The sequence below is a fragment of the Elephas maximus genome, chromosome 2, assembly GCF_024166365.1.
Source record: "Elephas maximus indicus isolate mEleMax1 chromosome 2, mEleMax1 primary haplotype, whole genome shotgun sequence".
Lineage (NCBI taxonomy): Eukaryota > Metazoa > Chordata > Mammalia > Proboscidea > Elephantidae > Elephas > Elephas maximus.
In genome coordinates this window covers 40,808,138-40,827,515 of record NC_064820.1, presented here as the reverse complement: position 1 = coordinate 40,827,515, position 19,378 = coordinate 40,808,138, and the positions used below count along the sequence as shown (strand labels likewise).

Below are 19,378 nucleotides of genomic sequence, written 5' to 3'. Positions count from 1 at the left end.
GATTCATATTTTGCACACTCTGCATTCCAATTATTAATGGTGTTTTCAGCTGTTTCTTCTTATTTTGAGTCATGCCGCTACCAGCAAATGGAACTCCCGAAAGCTTCATTCCACCTGTATCATTAAGGTTGACTCTACTTTGAGGGTGCTGCTCTTCCTCAGTCATATTTTCAATGCCTTCCAACTTGAGGGGCTCAGTTTCCAGCACTATATCAGACAATGCTCTGCTGCTATTCATAAGGTTTCATCGGCCATTTCTTTCAGAAGTAGACTGCTAGGCCCTCCTTCTTAGTCTGTCAGTCTAAAAACTCTGCTGAAACTTGTCCTCCATGGTGACCCTGCTGGTATTTGATATACCGACGGCAAAGCATTCAGTGTCATAGCAACACACAAGCCACCACAGTCTGACAAACTGACAGACACATGGTGGGAGAATTTAGATATAATTTTTAAATGGAAAAAAGACATTAATACACCTTAAACAAAGCTGGTTAGTGGGTGAATTAAGTCAGTAACCAAGGTCATCTGGGTGCTACTTCTTAGTCTTCTTTTCCTGAAACACTTTGCCTATATTTATCAATGTGCAGTCTCTTTTAGAATTTTATCATTTTTCATTATCTGCTTTGTTTCTACTTACTTATTTGTTAACATTCGATAGTCTGCCACTTTAGTGGACAAATCAAGTATGTGATCCAAAATTTCTGCACACAATGAATAATGCTTTTGGTAACGAGCTTGAGCCCTTTCCACAGCAATTTGTTCATGAATTGCCTTCTCCCTGAGGGCTTGCTCCTCAAAATCAATCTTGGCTTGTTTTGCTAAGGCCTAAGAAAGCAAAAAGAGATATTTTTATGTCACTATAATTACACAAACATTCAAATGAAAATAATGTCATAATTTTCATAACGCCAAAAATTAAATAGAATGGAACCTCTCTTTACACCAAGAAAAAATTAATCATGAATGAGCACTTTCTCCTTAATACGTTAAGTACTGAGTATGATGGCAAAGACAATATTGGGAACATTCCACCCTTAGCTTATCTTATAAGTTAAACGTACAAAACAGAATACAGTGAAAAATGGCGTAACTAGGGAAAGCTAATGTGGATTAATGATAAACTGGACCTTAAGCATTTAAAAAGGATTACTGAGCTCACAGACTGCAAATGGTCAGGGCCTGGGGATCACAGAGAAACAGCAAGTCTGGTGCCACATCCCAAGCATAGCTGGCCCCTCACCCATCTCAGAAGGCTCAACCTTGAGGCATCTGCTGTGGCCAATCCCTTTTGTCTTTAGTAGGAGTATTCTAGGATACTGATTGTTACTTAGAAAATATTCTGGAAATTCCCCAATTAGACTGGTTTGAGAATATCACACAATTGCCAACAAGTGTTTCCTAGTTCAAACAGCACCACCACCACCCCTTGCTGTTACAGCCTTAATAAACTGATAAAGAATCATTTATATGAACATTTATTTCTATAGAAAGTAAAGAGGCATTTGGTTCGTCAACACTTTCTACTTGGTTTACACCATTAATTTCTTTAGGAAACCCTTTCTTCACCCAAAGCAGGAAGGTCAAACTCAGCCCAGCCAAGCTGAAAGTAACACAGTATTCGATTCCTGCCGGTCAAATAGCCAAAATGTTGCTTTCCAAAAAGGTATGCCAACTCCTTGAGAAATCCCATCATGTCCTAATATGCTCCAGAAACATGACTCGCCTCCTGTAACTCATTTCAGTGAGTGTAAAATTGAAGTAAACTTGGACTTTGGAGGAGCTGGGGTCAAACTGAGGCTCCAGCTTGTGTACAAAATTCAAGTACTATCCGGGAGACATTGCACAAATCATTTAGCCTCTCAGGGCCTCTATTTCCTCAGTGTAAAATAGGAATATTAATAATACTTGATGTACTCAGAAAAATTAGCCAAACATCTTTTCAGAGCAAACATTTCTATATCATGATACTACTCATAAGTGACTAGATATATGCCAACGGAAGACTGTGGAAGGTTCATTTTGTTTTGTTTTTAAATTTAGTTATTTTAGTTTTCTTGCAAAAGGAGTTGGGCTGAGTCACCTCTACGTCAATTTTGCATGTTCTGCAGGCTCAGGAATTACACCAGAATTTGTGGTTGTTGTATTGTTTTGTAGGCTCTGCTGTGGTGGAGAAAGAATGCAGTTTAAGTACAAAGCTTTATGGCACACTCCATGAATTGTGAAGAGTCCAGAGAAAGGAGGAATGAAAGAGAGCAGGAGTCATTACATGAGAATTTACGAGAGTGACATTAATGTGAGGCCTAAGGCTGATTCATCCCGGAGTGCCTGTGAAATATGTGCAAATATCGAGACGTGATGGAATCTAAGACTCAAAGGGAACAACAGAGTTTCTCTATCTAGAAGAGCTTTCAAACTTGGGTCGCTGCTATCATCTCCTTCCCTTCTGCCCTCCTTTCCTTTCCAGGTATCTAGTCTTCCTTCTTTTATACTACCCCCCAGCCTGCCTGCTGAATACACCACTATTTCCTGCTGCATTACAGCAAAGTGGGTTGCAGCCTAAAAAGAGAATGAAGAAAAGGAAAAAGGAAGTATGTGGGAGGTAATAAATCTCAGTGGTTATGAGCTGGAGCTCTGGAGTCTGGCAGAGCTGGCTCTGCTTGGTGCTACACTACTGACAATCTGTGTGACCCTGAGCCGTCTAATCTTCATTTTCCTCATGTGTAAAATGCAGATAAGAAGAGTGTCTACCTCAAATGGCTGCTGCGAGGATTACATGACATATGCATGCTAAAACCCATCATTTCTAATGTAATCAAATCCCACTCAATTCATTCAAGTCTACTCTCATCAAAGAAGAGGGATGAAACAACTACACAGATAATACAGCTTTTGAGGCTAAAGAAGAAGCTCGGGGTCAGTGTTCACAAAGCTCAAATTCACAGGGTATGGCTCCTCCTCTCTATCCCACCCCAGTCCCAACATTTTGGCTGTATCTGTTCTATAAAGGGAAAAACACAACTTTCCTATCTCTGGAGAGCATGGTACTTTCCAAGTGACATTTCTAAAAATTGCATATTTTGGCAAAAGCTATACTGCACTTTCACCGAATATCCTAGTGGGATCCATGAAGCTGACAAATAAAGCACTGCCTTCCCGTTTTCTGTAAGATTTTCTCTTCTGCCTGGTCTGGTTTTATGAATGTTTTATGATAGTAAAGGTAGGTTATCTAAAATGCAATTCATATTCACTTTCTACCTCTTCCATCAAATCTGGACTAACAGAATGAATAGATCTGAAACAGTCCTCATAGGAAAGAGACAAGAAGTGGTCCATATAAACCATGAATAAACTAAATCTGTTTTGGTTTCTAAAATCTACCTCCCTCCCTCCCTCCCTATCTATCTGTCTGTCTATAAAGTTAAAAAAAAAAAAAAAAAGCAATGTATTAAGTATTTCAAAGATTGGGTGTTTTGATTTTCAGAGCTATTAAAGCATTTATACCCAAAGCCACCACAGTAACAAAGAGCATACCTAGCACCCAGATCATTCTTAACTACAATGAACCAGAGTATTTTGGAGAAATGGCTCATTCTGGTTCTGAGCAAGGAAAAGTACAATGTGGGCCTGAGAAATCTTATTTTATCAGAAAGCAAGAAAGTGCTAACTAAAGACTAATTGTATTGGTGAAAGAGGCAGCTTAAAAGTACTCTCACTGGCCTGAGAATGCACACCTAGACTGACCAATACCAAGACCCGTTCTCATAAAGTTAGGGGACTTTAAGGAAAAAGAAAGTCCTTTGGGCATCTAGACAATAAAAGCAATGACTCAAGAGAATAAAAATTAATCATCTTTTTGACAGCAACACTTATACCCGAGGAAAATAGAGTAGCATGATTTAAGATATTTAAAAAAAGAAAATGTGAGCCAAGAATTTTATATCCAGGAAAATTAACAATTAAGTATAAAAGGCCCAAACTGTTACCCATATAGAAGAACTCAGGGAATATTGTTCCCATGAGAACTTCCTGAGGGTATGTCACAGAAGGGCCTTCAGACGATCAAAATGACAAGACAGATATTGACATGAAGACTGGTGGTGAACGTTAAATATCTAGTCATCTGTAGAACCAAGACTAAAGAAAGAGATTTTAGTATACAATGGCTATTTACTCTCTCAACGTAGCTGCACAACTATAAAAATGTGAAGTGAATAGGGAGATTATAAATATATTAAAAAAAAGTAACTGTTATTAGGTGATTGGCAACAAAATATGGATTTGTTTACCATAGCTTGGTAGAAAAGATAAAAGATAACCTTAGAAAAAATTTCAAGGGAAATATTATTTACCGCTTCTCGATCAAGAGCATCCTGGAAATTTTTAAGTCGTCTTTCCTCATACTGTTTTTCTCTGAAAATTCTGTTCTGCCATAAGACTTCCTTTTCGTGCCGAACATGCATGAGCTGCACAGCGATCCTGCGCTCCTGCTGGGACTGCCTCATCAGTCGGTTAATCAGCTGCTCCTCCCGGTAAGCCTCCTGAACGACACCATGGGAAGAGCCAATTATTTGTCAAGGCGACGTCTAAATTCCCCTTCGAGCTAGGAAGCCTATACATAAATAATTTTAAAAGGCATAATAATATTTATTTCAGAAAACTCTGCCATTTGATTTGTTTGAACATGGCAAAAATCAAATTATAAAAATGAAAATTTCCAGCAGTAGGTTGTATGATCTGGTTATCTAGAAACATTATGGTCTTGCAACTCCCAATCATTTTAAATGAATTACTACTTCCTTTAAAATCTGATCAGAAAACAAAATTGGTGATTGTTTTCAAGGATTTATAAATCAGGGATATAATTCTCAATTTATAACATGTGTCAAGAGGCAGAGGATTGTATTATATCCACTTTAATATAACTACTAGTTGTAAAATGTATGCAGATATTTTCTATCTAAAGATGGCAGATCTGATCAGTTCCCCGTGGGCACGTTACAATTCCTGTGTGAGGAAAAGCTAAAAAGTGATAGGATGGAAAGGCTGAAAAGCTAAGGGAAAATGACCTACTGCTTACTTTAGAAAATCTGGAAGAGAATTTAGAAGTTTTTGGCTATATTAAAGTACTCCAAATACTCAAAGGGGAATCAGCAAATGAACAGTAGAAAAAGTATTAAACTGGGAATCAGAGGACCTGGCTGCTATAGTCCCAGTTCTACTATTAATTAGCTGTGTGACCTTGGGCAGGTAACTGGGGCTCTTTTTTTTTTTTTTCAGAGCCTCTTTCTTGGTAGATAGAATGAGGGGTTTAGATGGGAGATGATCTCCAAGGACCCTTCAAGCTCTCTCACCCTGTACAAACAGAGACATCCTGTGGAAGGAGGAGGTAATTATAGTATTCAATAGAAGAATACCTAAACATTGAAGATTTCTATTTAACACCCAATAATTCAATAATTTAGGAATAAAATCGGGCATTATTAATAACATTTCAAATGATCTCTCCCACTTTGAAATTACAGGAGAAATACAGTATGTTTGACAAAACCAAGGCACTGATAACAATATCAATGTGGTAAATGCCAAAACCAGAACTGGGAAATAATGTAAAAATGGAGATTAAATAAAAGCTAAACTGAAAAATGACATTGTTTCTGTTAATAAAACGCATTATATAAAAATACAATCATGAACAACTTTGCAGACATATATCTCTTCTAGTTATAAAATTCTAAAGTTTTAATGTTAATCATTTGGGGTATTTGAAGATCCAATAGTGTAGACGAGGCAGAATGTAAAAGTGGCTGCAACTTATTCCTCTTTCTGCATTCACATCCCTGCAGCATTACCCTGAAGATATTCCCATCAAGAGATGGAATCTTTTTTTCCACCCCAAACAATAATTTGGTCATGTGATTTGGATTGACCAATGGGACATGAACAGAAAATATACTTGGGGTCTGACTTTCTCATTATCCTTGGAGCCTCTGCTGCCACCACATGCATTACCCCAGCCTGTCCTACTGGAATATGAAAGACCACATAGAGACCGGTCCAGTTTTGCCAGCTGGGCCCAGTGAAGCCATCAGAAATCAAACAGCCCCAATCAACCTACCAGCTGACCAAACACATATGAGTTGGCCCAGCTGGGACAAACAGGCACAGCTGAGCCCAGCCCAAACTGTCAACCATGTTTTGGGGTGGGTTTTTACAATAGATAAATGGTACATAAGGCACAGTCCCAGTCATCTTTTAAAAATATATAGCCTTGTTTTTTTTTTCTCCCAGTGGATGCCAGGAGATTTGGCTGTGTTATATGGCAAAGCAATTTAGTGGTCAAGATGACATCTGGTTATTCTGACCCTTATGAAGAACAAACTTGATTGATCAAGTAGGGGTTGATTAACAACACATTATGAATAAAAAGGAAAGAAAAAAGGAAATTAACTGTGGAATGGTTGAGTCAATGCAATGCATATGAAGCTTCAGTAGGAAGAATGGGCAGGTCTATTAGGACTAGATCCAAAAGTTGAGTGAAAAAAAAAAAAGATTTATTTTTTGTTCCATTGGTAAGTAGTTCATGTTTTAGAAACAACTTGTTTTCCAAAATTTCATGGAGATGTGGGATATATTTTCTCATAGAAACAAAGCTATAAGTTGTGGTGAGGTATTCAGGGTAGCTGACAGATACCTGTTGAATTTAGAACATAAACAAAATATTCTGTATTTCCAATGAATAAAATGGAAATTAATAAATAATTCACTGCTCTGTTTTAATTGTGAAATAATTGTATTTAACCATACTTGAAGAGTACTTAGGCAGGTATAGAATCCAGAACATCCTAAACATGATTGCCAGGCTTTCTGCCTCCACCCTGAGTGGGTGCTAGAAGTTTATGCTGGGCCACAAGCCTAGCTTAATTCTTCAAAAATGCCAGAGCAGCTTTTATCGTTGAACAGGGCACCAAAGGAAAGTTCTGGCAGCCAAGTATACAAGCGAGTTTTAATTTAAGAAGCAGGGGGTCAGGGGAAGGGGGAGTCTGGTGTTAAAATACCAGCTCTCTTTTCTGAAGCATAGAAAAGGTTCTGGGTTGAGTGAACTGCAAGTGCCAGCTGCGATGCTAGCCAAATGACCACAGAACCAGCTGGGTGCTAAATCAAGTTCCCAGTCTGAATATTTTCACTTAAATTTCCATAAGGTACTTTAAAAAAAAAAAAAATTTTTTTTTTTTTTTTTTTCTGACACCAAACTCACTAACTACCCTCCAGATAGATCTGGTCCTTTCCCAGTATTTCCCCATCTCAGTTGATGACCCTACAATACTATAATACTAAGTTTCATTAGGGTCATCCTAAATTCCTTCTTTTCTATCATTCCTAATATCTAATCCTTCAACAAGTATTCAATTTTGCCTTCTATATATTTCTTAAAACCATCCCTCTACTCCATTCTATACCCACTGACACCACCCCTGCCTTGGCCAACACCAACCCCTTCCTATGGTACCTTCTCCACCACCTCACTCACAAAACCCATCCTCTAAAAAGTCAAAATGATCTTTTTCAACTTTAAATCTCATCATTTCATTCAAGTTATTACATTTCTTTATGAATCACTAGGCAAGACAACAACTTGAGCATAGCTTTCTGGCTCTCTCTTCACAATTCCAACTAAAATAGGGGTATATAAACTCCAAGGGAAAACTACAACAACTTGGAAACTAGGGGAAAAAATTTTCAGGCATTTCTAATAGATGTAGTGCAAGTGAAGCCAGAAGAAAATCAACCAGGGTTGACAGGTGATTTACCTTCTTGAAAAGCAGCAGGGACTTCTGGGAATCAAAGAAAATCCTAGCCTTGACAAATATAATTTTCTCTTTGTGAATTTCCCATTTAACCCCTGTGGAGCAGTGGCACTGTGTCAGCTGCACAAAGAGGCAGGGGACAGTACACTAATTGAAGAGGAGACAGTGGGAGTGGTGGCCCCTTCAGTAAGCCCCGGGCCTGGCTCCAGGAATTGCAGCTGTCCCAAAACAGAGAACAAACAGCCTGGAGATGGCGTTCCCTTGCTGGAAATGTCCAGAGCTCTGACTCCCTCTCATATCCCTCAGGTTGCTGGATCCCTGAAGAGACTTCCAGCTAGAGTCTTGAAAAGTCAATGCTAACAGAATTCAGTTGGAAAGTGAAGAAAGTCAGAAATAATTAATTCATCCCATTTTCCAGGTAAACACCAGGCCTAGACTGTAAGCAGAAAAACAATAACAAAAAGTCTTGCAGCCAACACACAAACATTCTGTAACAAATGGAAGCATGTTCAAAATTTCACTGCTAGTTAACGAAACTTGAAATGGGTAGCTATTTTAAAATCTACTTTTTGATTTTCTCATTTTCATCATTTATAGCTTTTAATTAAAAGAGTAAAGATAGTACATGTGAATCGAAGTAAGAAATAACCTTCTAGCACAAAGAGACATGCAGAGTTATTTTTTGAATAAAGGAAGTGTCTCCAAACTGTCTTTTACATTTTATACATAAAGATTTGTCCTATTAATGATCACAGCTGAAGTCATCTTTCTCCTCAAGCCTATTCTTATCATCTTCCATATCTCAGCAAAGACACCTCTATCCACCCAGCTGCCCAAGTGGCCTTTCACTCCCACATCTAATGAAACATTAAGTCCTATTGATTCTACTTCTAAATTAGCTCTTGAAGCCACTTCTCTCTATCTCCATTACCATGACTCTGAATTTAAACTGGGATCATTTCTCACGTGGATTATAGCAACAGCTATAACTTGTTTTGCTCTCCTGTTATCCTTTCTCCAGACTAAACCAAGTAATCTTCGTAAAGGCAAATCTGACCTTGTGACTCTTATTCCCCTTTGCACTCTGGACAAAATCTCCTATTTCCCTCTCCATAGGTTACAAAGCTCATTATGATTTGGCTGTTGGTGATCCCTTGAGTGTCACCAATATGCTGCTCCAGATCTCAACTTTTAGTTTGCTGGCTGCACTGAGCCTTTTTATGTGATATTCTCTCCTCTGGAAACACACTGCACCTTCTACCATTTAGGCATCCCTGGAAACGGCTCCACCTGAACCCACCCTACCTTCAGTTAGCTAATTCCTGACCCTTCCTCCTTTTAGGTCTGTGTAACCATACTCCAGATACCTTCTCCCAACCAAGCTGGGTGGGAACTTCTACCCCACGTATTACCCCCTCTACCCTCATAGCACTTTCACACTTTAATGCAATGGCTCATTTGTAGATCACCCTCTAAAACAGCAAGCTCTGTGAAGGTAGGTTCCTTGTCTTGATTGTTTATCGTGTGTGTCCCTACGCCTAGCACAAGCACCTAAAGCAGAGAAAAGGCTCAGTAAATATTTGTTCAATGAAAGAGAAGACCAGCGATTCTCAAACTGCGGCTGTATCAGGATCACCCAGAAGGCCTATTAACATAAACATCTGGGTCCCACCCCAGAGTGTCTGATTCAATAGGACTGGGATGCTTCCAATAATCTGCATTCCTATAAGTTTCCAGGTGATGATGATGTTGCTGGCCCAGGGAGCACAATTTTGGAAACACTAGGGTAAACCAATGAATAAGCTGAGAGTACAAATTTTCTGTGTTGTTTTCATAAAAAGTTCTGTTTTTCCCTCTCTGAAAATAATAATAGATACACATTGTTGATGTATATTTTAGATTCTTCAGCAAATATTTTATGTAGGTTTTTTTTCTGAGTGTATTTGCTGTTATGATGTAAGGATGTACAACTGACATTTAATTCAGATTGGCAGACAACTGAATATTAGAAATTTGAGTCTGCATATGTGTGTGTGTGTACATGAAAACGGAGCCAAAAGAAACACACACACACATATGCACATGCATATATGTATCTACGTATGTGTGTGTGTATTCAAGACTACATTTCATAAAATTATCAGCACTTTTATTTAACCGGTATCTAAATATCTTACCTCCTGTGCTTCATGGGCTATTAATTGGTCCATTAACAATCTCCGTCGTCTTTTCTCCCTCTGCTCTCGTGCGAGAGCATCTTCTTCTAGGCGCTTCTGAATTTTTTTAATGTATTCATCATCTGAGTAAGTGTTCAGCAAATCCGTAGTCATTTGGCCTGAGGTATCTAAAGAAGTCTTGGATGCACTAAGGACAATAATCTTTAATTTAGATTTTAAAAAATAATGTGGTAAAACATGCCACTACTTGTGACTACGGAGAAAGGCATGAGGAGAAGGCTCCCTTGATTGTTCTGCTAATTTATTAATACAAACATTAAAGCAAATATTAGATCTTTGGTGTGGCACCCATAGCTTATCAATGGGTTCCATTTGCTTCATGGCATTTCTGGCCTCTCTGTGAAGTCCTCAGCATAACCTTTCCAGGCCTAGAGCCTTCTTGTTCTTTCACTTCTCACGATCTTTACTCTACCTAGATAGTCTTTCCTTTGAACCATCTTTTCCTTGCCCCCTCATCATTTCTCTCCGTCTTTCTTCTGTGAGCCTCTTGCCTAACTGTTTTTGAACAATAGTAAGCACGCCTTTAGTTACCCAAGCATCAGGAAAGGCACATATCTAGAACAGTCAGCCAGGTATACTAACGTCAAGACTCTAGGGAATACTTCTACTGGTGGTTCCATCCTCTTCCACTCTCCTCTCACCTATGAAAATTCAAGTTACTCTACAAGCTCCCAGATGAATCTGACTGCTTAGGGCAGTGGACCAGCTCTTATGGGAAGCTCAACAGTTGAATATTGACCCTTGCTCATCCTGCCACTCTTGCAGCCACACAGGTCTGATCTGGTCTCTCGCCAAAGTCCTGGAGACCTAAGTGAGAAGGTCTTTTGTTCTATCTCGTGTTCAAATTCCTAAAGGGTCAGGAGGCCCCTGGTAGTCTTCCTACCAGAAAGCAAACACATTCAGTGTAATGAGAAAAATAGTGGCTTAGTATAGAACTTACGTATTCAATCAAAATTTATCTCTAGAAGATACGTTTTTATGTGTACGAGGATCAAATAATTGTCAATTCTTACCTGCACACCTCTTTAAAAAGTAAACAGAATATAACTGTACAATGGTGCAAGAAAAACCAGAATGTTACCAAATTTACTTGCTAAGAAATAATAAGTTTTCAGTATTACAAATAATTATTTTTAATGTTATGCATAATAAATGTATTTGATTTAGACTACAACTTATAGTCTTATTCAAAAGACAAGGATACATTATTAAGTGTGTAGGTACTACATAGTCATCAATTCTCATATATCCAGAAGTACTCTTGGATAAGCATAGATAACTTGTGTTTAATGAAGTAATAATCATTATATACTTACAGTACAGATCATATTGTATGTGTTAACTCTACGGTTGCTAAATTGTATAGACACTGAAGGGTCCCAGGAAAGGGAAGTAAAGCTGCAGAGAGTATCATTCATCAATAAGTACACAAAAGTATTTCAATATTTTAAACAACCAAATGGCCATTCTGGTGGATACAATCTATACATCATTCCAGAGTGTGTGGCTGGTGAGGTGAGTGAAAGAGTTGGAAGACAATGAGTGGTTTCATGGGCCAGGTTGGGTGTAGTAGGCTTCAGGGTTCAGGGTTCAGGTGGCGGCTGCATGGGGGACTCAGGCTTGGCTTATGTTGCTTTTAGGGGGCAGGGGCTATGGTGACAAATCTGAGGGGGGATTAGAAGAGGGCACTCTGCAGAGGATAGGAGGAAAAATAATGTATGTATTCTCCATTGTGTTTGATTTTCTTTCCATGACTGACTTCCTCATTTCTTCTTCTTTCCTAGCTTTTCCTTATTTGTCTTTATTTGACTTCGTCCCTCCCTTAGCTCACAGATATAATAAAGAACTGAAGAATATAATTTATGTCTGTTTTTCTTCTTTAACAGAGATTTATTTCCTATTCCATAAAATATAAATGAGTAGATTTTGGATAGTTTTCTTTACAAAAGGCAAAAAAACTCAAGTTGCTCTAACATATATAGTTCCCAATTGATTACATTCTGTTAATCGATGACCCCTCCCCGACAGAAAAAAAGGGGGAACTTTATCTTTAACTAAATGAAGCCTATTAACCAGAGACTTTTTGCAATGCTTCGCTGAACTGTCTTGGTGTCATTTGTTCAAAAAACTCATTCAACAACTCTTAATTGCTGGTTCCTGTGCTAAATGCTGAGGATAAAACAAGGAGAAAAAAACTAGAGTCTAATAAAGGCTTTGCTGTGATGAATTTAAATAAGTACTAGTGCAAAACAATTCTAGCAAATATTTAAAAAATATGTGTGAACTTAAAACAGTACAGCGTAGAAAATAAACTCAACGTCTTCTAATAGCCACTTCCCTCTTGACCTTTACAGAAGTCATTAAAGGACCATTAATGTGAATTTTGTCTCATTTATCTTCCCTCATATGCCCTCTTAATGAAGATTCTGCAAAGTGAAAAGATTCCAGATAAACTATTTCTAAATATTCACAAGCTATGTGTAAAAGAGAATGCAGTTTTATGATTCTTAAAATATCTCACATCCCACCTTTCTTTTGCCTGGAGATCCTTTTTTATTAATGCTTCAAACTTCTTAATCTCATTGGCCACATCCTTTAAAGAAAATTCATTATCAGTTCTCTGCTTCTGAAAACCACTGAAAATCATCAGCTACCACATCTAGTCAAGTTTATAAGGTGATATGTATCATTCACTCTAGCTAATTAGAAGGCAAGATATGAAAAGTCTGCATTCTAAATTATCTTCATAATTTGTATAATTCTTATTTGCTATTTTTCAACTAGGCTAAAAATTCCCAAAAGAACATGAAAATTGCCTAAACTAAATCACTTGTTTCAGGATTCCAGTTCTGACGGCGTACCAGAGGTCATATAATGAGAATGGACGTTATCAGCAATCAGGACATTTATCTTTAATTACAATTTTTTAAAAGTTGAATAAGCATTATTTGTATATAAATTACTATTTCTTAAAAAAATTGTCTCAGGTATTTTAAACATTCCTTGTGCAACCTTATTTACTTTCTTTGTCCTCTGAAAATTAATTTAGCCCAACCACTGCCTATTGCAAATCCTTGTTAATACTTATTAATAAACTTTAATCAAGCCAAAGAAATACGATAATATCTTACTAAATGGGGTCAGAAGGAAGCCTCTGTGGGTGGTATTTTTTAAGAACCCACATACAGAACATTTTTTAGTATTTAAAAAAGCAAAGAAAGGTGGATTGACACAAAATGCCATGAAATTAGCAGTCAGAGGGCCCTGTCAATCCTGCTTTTCTAACACTGTGAACTTGGGTAAGTCAGGTCATCTTTCTGAGTCTCAGTTTTTATGTACAAAATGGAGAAAACAATACCCTACTTAGAAATTTATTTACCAATTAGATAATGTGAAGTACTCAATCCAGAGCCTGGCACGTAGTAGATGCAGTGGTTAAGTGCTATGGCTGCTAACCAAAGGGTGGGCAGTTCGAATCAGCCAGGCGCCCCCTGGAAACTCTATGGGGCAGTTCTACTCTGTCCTGTAGGGTCGCTATGAGTTGGAATCGACTCGACGGCACTGGGTTTTTTTTTTTTTATTATTCTTTTTTCTTAGTCACACAAAAAAGTATCATTAACAGTCATTGTAGCATTATACAGTGCAGATTGAGGGCATTAGTTTCAAAATGTAGTATTGCTCCCCTATGAAATAGAATCAGATTGTATTGTATGAAGTGATTAACAGTTGGAATATCACTAGTTTTGTTGTCGTTGTGTGCCATCGAGTCGATTACGACTTGTAGCGAACCCATAGGACAGAACAGAACTGCCCCATAGGATCTCCAAGGAGCAGCTGGTGGATTCGAACTGCCTGCCGACCGTTTCTTTAAGCAGCCTGAGCTCTTAACCACTTCACCACCAGGGCTCCATCACCAGTGTAGGTATCTTAAATTTAAATATACTTAACATAATGAAATTCATAGAAAAATAGTACAGAATGGTAAAGAGGAACTGAGCGAAAAAATACTGTAGAAATAGAGCACAGATGATATGTGTAACATGATTGGCCCCTGCTGTGGCACAATGGTTAAGACCTCAGGATGCTAACCAAAAGGTCAGCAGTTCAAATCCACCAGCTGCTCCTTGGAAACCCTTTGGGGAAGTTCTACTCTATCCTATAGGGTTGTTATGAGTCAGAATCGACTCAACAACAAGGAACTTGGGCTTGGTACCCATGGCAGCTCTGACCCATTGACAGCAATACTCGTCCTGGCCTAGTATGGTAGTAGCCTCAGGATCCTTCTCAACACGGGACTCCAGTCAGGGACTCACATTTAACAGGAGTTTGCCATGCCTGACCTAAAGCCGACATTCTCTGATTCTGAACAAATAAAAGTGTAAAATGGATATACACAAATTGGAGAAGTCTTCAATGAGAAGGGACGAGGTCAGAAAAAAGTTGACAATGAAGTGGCAGATTTTGGGAGGTCTCTCTGTATGTTTTAGGGAAAGACCATTCTTTTATTAAGACAAACAAATCACAATATTAAAGGATTACCACTTACCTCTGCCTCTTTCTTCTTTTTCATCATTTTTTGGGCCTCGAGTGCTTTCAAAGTACGATTTGATGCAGGTTTAGGAATCTGTATGATAGCTGCTTGGATTTTGGCCATTATTTCATTCTGACGTCTTCTCCCCAAGCGTTGCTGCATATCCCATATACATCAGTAATTCAGTTCATCAGAAAAATAGGCAATGCTACACTCTCACAGATACATATACTTTCAATTAATCTACTGGAATTTTCAGAACTCAGCAATTAACCAATGACCTAGGTGTGACAATTGTGTAATGTTGTGAAACAGGTGTCAATATGACTTGTTTTGAAAAATAAGATGCTAAAACACAATTTTTGAATCCCCAAATTATGCCTATCAAATGTCATTCTGGGTGATGATATGAAAAAGATAATAAGGTGTCCCAAATACAGAAGCGTGTAATTCCTTCCCAGTCCCAGATGTGACCTGTCCACCGAAGGGAAGCCTGAAGAGAAAAATCAGTCCAGGAGATGGCCTCTAGCAGGGCTCTTGGTGAACCCAACAAAAATGACAAGCTTCCCAAAACCCCAGTCACACTTAAACCACCAGTTCAGGAATTACCTCAAACTAAATTAATACTAAATTATGTGATATTATTGTTGGATCATCTCTTCTGTGTGTAGAAATAACGATTTTGAGAAGAATATAAGCAGGAATGCCCAAATGACAAAAAAGAAACTGAAAATCAGATAAAATGTTAAAAAAAACAAAATTACATAAAAGGTAACATGTGAAACCAATCATGATTTTACTACTAAAGCATTCTATTAGAACTAATAAGGCCATTAGTTGCTGTGTCCAAATATAAGAAACTCCAATTTACCATTAAAAAGGCTGTAATTATAAATAACTTCAAAAATATATAAAATATAAATAACTATAAAAATATATAAAATTATTTCTAGCATGTTAATAATTGTCTGGTTTTATTTTCTACTATTTCTTCATTTCACCTTCCAAAATGTGACTTTTTATTTCACTGCAATATGTCTATCATTTTTTTTTTCTCAAGAAAATCAGACATAATTCTCTGCCTTTTGCACTATTTGATTCCTATGGTCATTGTTAACACAATTTATTTCAGAGTATTTAATGAGGTCATAACACCATCCTTTAGAAACTCCCTGCATCAAATTTGGCATTTCAGTCAGACAGGCTGATTCCCTTTGAATTGGAGTCCCAGCACTTGGTCTCAATTTATTACTTTTAAACAGCTTTGTCTCCTTGCCAGGCACTGCCAAGGGGATACACAATCCTTTATCCACCCTCTGGCAAGTATTAAAATTATTAGCTCTTCCAAAATCTCTCTCACATCCTTCCCTCCCTCGCCCACAGCAGTTTGCATGTCTTTCTTCCTTCATCCAGTTATCTCTTATTTAGCTGACTACATTCAGCATGTATTAATTTCTTATCATTCTAAATATATGAATTTTTAAAATGATTTATACTGCAATGAGAACAGCTGTAACTATTTTGCCTATAGTTTACACATTCCAAATTCCTAGCCATCTGAAATTCTCTTAAAAGTCTTTGATAATTCTAAGCACCATTATCCTCTCATGTCCTTAAGGCATAGGAGATCATTACAGATTTTTGAAGAAATTTGAGATGTGGCTAGAAATTGGTTAAGGTGAGAAGCAAGGGCCAGAAGAAGAGATATCTGAGGTGGTTTGAAAGGAAGTAGGCAGAGAGTCACCCAGCATTGTCAGGAAGTGAGATATGCGGCAGGAGAGAGAGAGAGAGGCCAGGAGGAGGCAAAGGAGGAGAGAGGGGAAAAATTCCATTCTGTCTCCCTCTGTGGTGACCAGTGGTCTTAAGCCTTGGCTGGGGTAGCTAACAGCAACCTCCCCATCACCAAAGAGTCTGAAGCAATAATTTCTACCAACTCATCTTACTACTCCAGAGAATGGTAGCTCTAGTTCTTAGCCACGAATAGAGGTGATAGTCAGCAAGCATGGGGATAGAGAAAAGGGTCGGTAAGAGAAGTAGCAGAGCATGAGTCACGCATTAGGACAACTTGTGCCACATTATACTTATGCAATGCGTACTATAGGCTTAAACTGCTAACAGTATACTATGCATTAACGAACTTCTAGAAAAATTGTTCTATAAAACCTTTTCGATATTAAAACATCTTTGTTCTTCCTTGAGTTTTTGAAATCTTTCGTCTTTCTCAAATTGTACACGGACAAGTTCTTCTTCCACGTGTTTATATTTTTCTTGAAACCTGTGTGTAACCCGCATCAGATTGAAATCAGTTTGACGTGGTATCAGGTTTCTAAGTCTCTAAATGAAGAAAGCATTTCAAGAGATTCTGGTATTAGAGAATAAAGAACATATTGTCATTATAAGCACACATAACATTTGTCTTCAAAGTAAAATTTCTATGAACTACCATTTTTGATGATTAAAATAAATGAAAGCCCCATACCAATCACTTGTACCTTTAACTGAAAGCAACACCAACAAAAGAGATTTAAATCTCTTATTACAGAATAGTCTCATAGACACTTTTATAGTTAGATTTTTTACAGTGAGTTTAATTTTCAAAGAAGGGTATTTGTATTCTTGGAAATACATTTTCACAAAAGTAACTTTTAAAAACCAGTTTCACCACATAAGAGGTGATATAAGAAGTTAGATTCTTCCCATTACTTAGGTCACTTTTTAGCAAAAAATGAAGACACACAAAAACTCTCAGGCCACTAGACATGAGAGGGGTGCAGCACAAGAGAATGAGCTCTTAAAGATGATTATAAAGGGCAACTGCAGAATAACACCCCTAATGTATTTAATTAAGCTCAATGGCACTGGGTTTTATATCCAAAAGTCATCTTCTCAGAAGTCAAAGATTTACTTAAAAAAAAAAAAAAAAGGTACCACTGCACAAATCATTCTGGCTTGTCTCTTTTAAAATTGCTTCAGTAGATACTGTCACTTACTCAAAACAACATGTAAAAACCTTTGAGATAGCCTTAAGCCCTTTCATGCCCACCTGCTTTTCTCAGTCAAAACAATGGCCTTGACTTCATCTTCACAGAGCAATGAAATGTGAGCTCTCTTAACTTCCTACCTCTCCACTTCAACACACGCCAAAATACCTATTAAGGTATTTAGGGTATTAAGATATTGCATAGCCTACTGGTTGAGTGTGTGGCTTCTAGACTCAGATGGCCTAGGTTTGAGTTTCAGCTCTACCACCTACTAGCTGCATGAATTGGACAAATGACCTAACCCTTCTATGCCTCAGTTTCATCATCTACTAAAATGGAATAATAACAACACTTACAGGGCTCTTGTGAAGATCAAGTGAGATAATATACATGTGCACCAGGAGCAGGGCTTGGTACATGACTCCATGCTTTCAATAAATTTTAGTCATTATTAATTTTACAACATAATAAAGACCACATCTGCACCATCCGGTATCAAAGAACAAGCCACGTCTACTTTTTTGTATAGATAAATGCCCCTCCACCTGAATCACTGATTGCATCTGCCTCTTTTGTTCTCCAGGGGATCTGCCGCCAAGCTGTGTGCCTCATATCAGTCTTTCATATCTCCTGCCACTGATTCTTTTTTCAACTAGCAAGTTGTCCCAGTCTATATATCCACAAAACAAACAAATCAATAGCCTTACGCTTCCTTTGAGATTCTCTCCTTCCAGCTACTGTATTTCTTTTCTCTTCTCCTTTACCTCTACATTCCTTGAAAGGATAATCTATGCTCCCTTCTTTCTCATCTCCAATTCACTCCCCAACTCACTGCAATCTGGCTTTTACTCATACCATTCTACTGAAGCATGTTGCTCTCTCTGAAATGTAAACTCTTAAGATGGTTGGGGGCCTTGGGTGGCACAAATAGTTAAGGGTTCAACTACTAGCCCAAAGGTTGGCAGTTCAAACTCACCCAGAGGCACCTTGGAAGACAGGCCTGGCAATCTGCTTCCAAAAGGTCACAGCCCTGAAAACGCTATGTAGCAGTTCTATTCTGTGCACATGGGTTGGCCATGAGTGGGAATAAACTTGATGGCAACTAACAATGACAACAACAAAAAGAGTTGAGACTTTTCCAGTGTCATTCACAGTGAGGCACCTAACATAAAGTAGGAGCTCATTAAATATTTGTTCAACGAATGAATGATTGATTCTCAAAGACTGTATATGACCAACATTAAACCAATGGCCTCTGGGTGATCCGCTTATAGCACTTGCCATTGTAGACTGCTTTATAGTTTACAGAGCATTTTCTTGTATACCATCTCCTCAAAGACATACAAAAGCCCAACTCTGAGGCAGGTAGAATGAATTACGCTCACTTTTACAGTTTTAAAAAAACTGAAGCTAAAAGTTTTTCAGTGACTGGTCCAAAGTCAACCAGCATGCAAGTGAAGGATGCAGGATTTAACAGTAAATTATGGGGCTTTAATCTTAATCTAATTTCCCAGCTTTGTATAGTGCTGAGTCCATTCTGCTACCAAGCTTCTGGGGATGCCTATTAACAATGGACAAATCTGAAAATGGGGGTGGTCCTCACATCTGTTATGTCATGATGACATTAAAACGTTTTAATTAGCTCCATTTCTATTTAGTGCTCTGTATCAGTGTAGCTCATCATCCAGCCTTGGAAACCCTATGGGGTGGTTCTACTCTGTCCTATAAGGTCACTATGAGTTGGAATCGACTCAACAGCAATTTTTTTTTTTTTCTTAATCAGTGCAGCATTCAGCATTACCGTAGAAGGCTCTCTCTAAGTTT

At 38.0% G+C, this 19,378-nt stretch overlaps 1 protein-coding gene across 20 annotated transcripts in view; it reads right to left on the bottom strand.

The window, feature by feature from the left end:
• SPEF2 (sperm flagellar 2) overlaps positions 1-19,378 on the bottom strand; it is a 219,227-nt gene that overhangs the window by 169,276 nt on the left and 30,573 nt on the right. For 16 of the 20 annotated variants that reach the window (XR_007514398.1, XR_007514401.1, XM_049862139.1 and 13 more), the window contains exons 4-9: positions 16,737-16,907; positions 14,589-14,729; positions 12,571-12,635; positions 9,983-10,169; positions 4,350-4,538; positions 638-825 (exon numbers count right to left, since the gene is read on the bottom strand). Coding sequence is in view for 18 of the 20 variants with exons in the window: in XM_049862139.1 (XP_049718096.1) it covers positions 638-825; positions 4,350-4,538; positions 9,983-10,169; positions 12,571-12,635; positions 14,589-14,729; positions 16,737-16,907 (941 nt within the window). In the remaining 2 variants the exon portion in view is untranslated. Of the gene's footprint in view, positions 1-637; positions 826-4,349; positions 4,539-9,982; positions 10,170-12,570; positions 12,656-14,588; positions 14,730-16,736; positions 16,936-19,378 lie in introns of those variants that run through there. The other 4 variants (XM_049862183.1, XM_049862178.1, XM_049862166.1 and 1 more) reach the window with 4 other exon arrangements.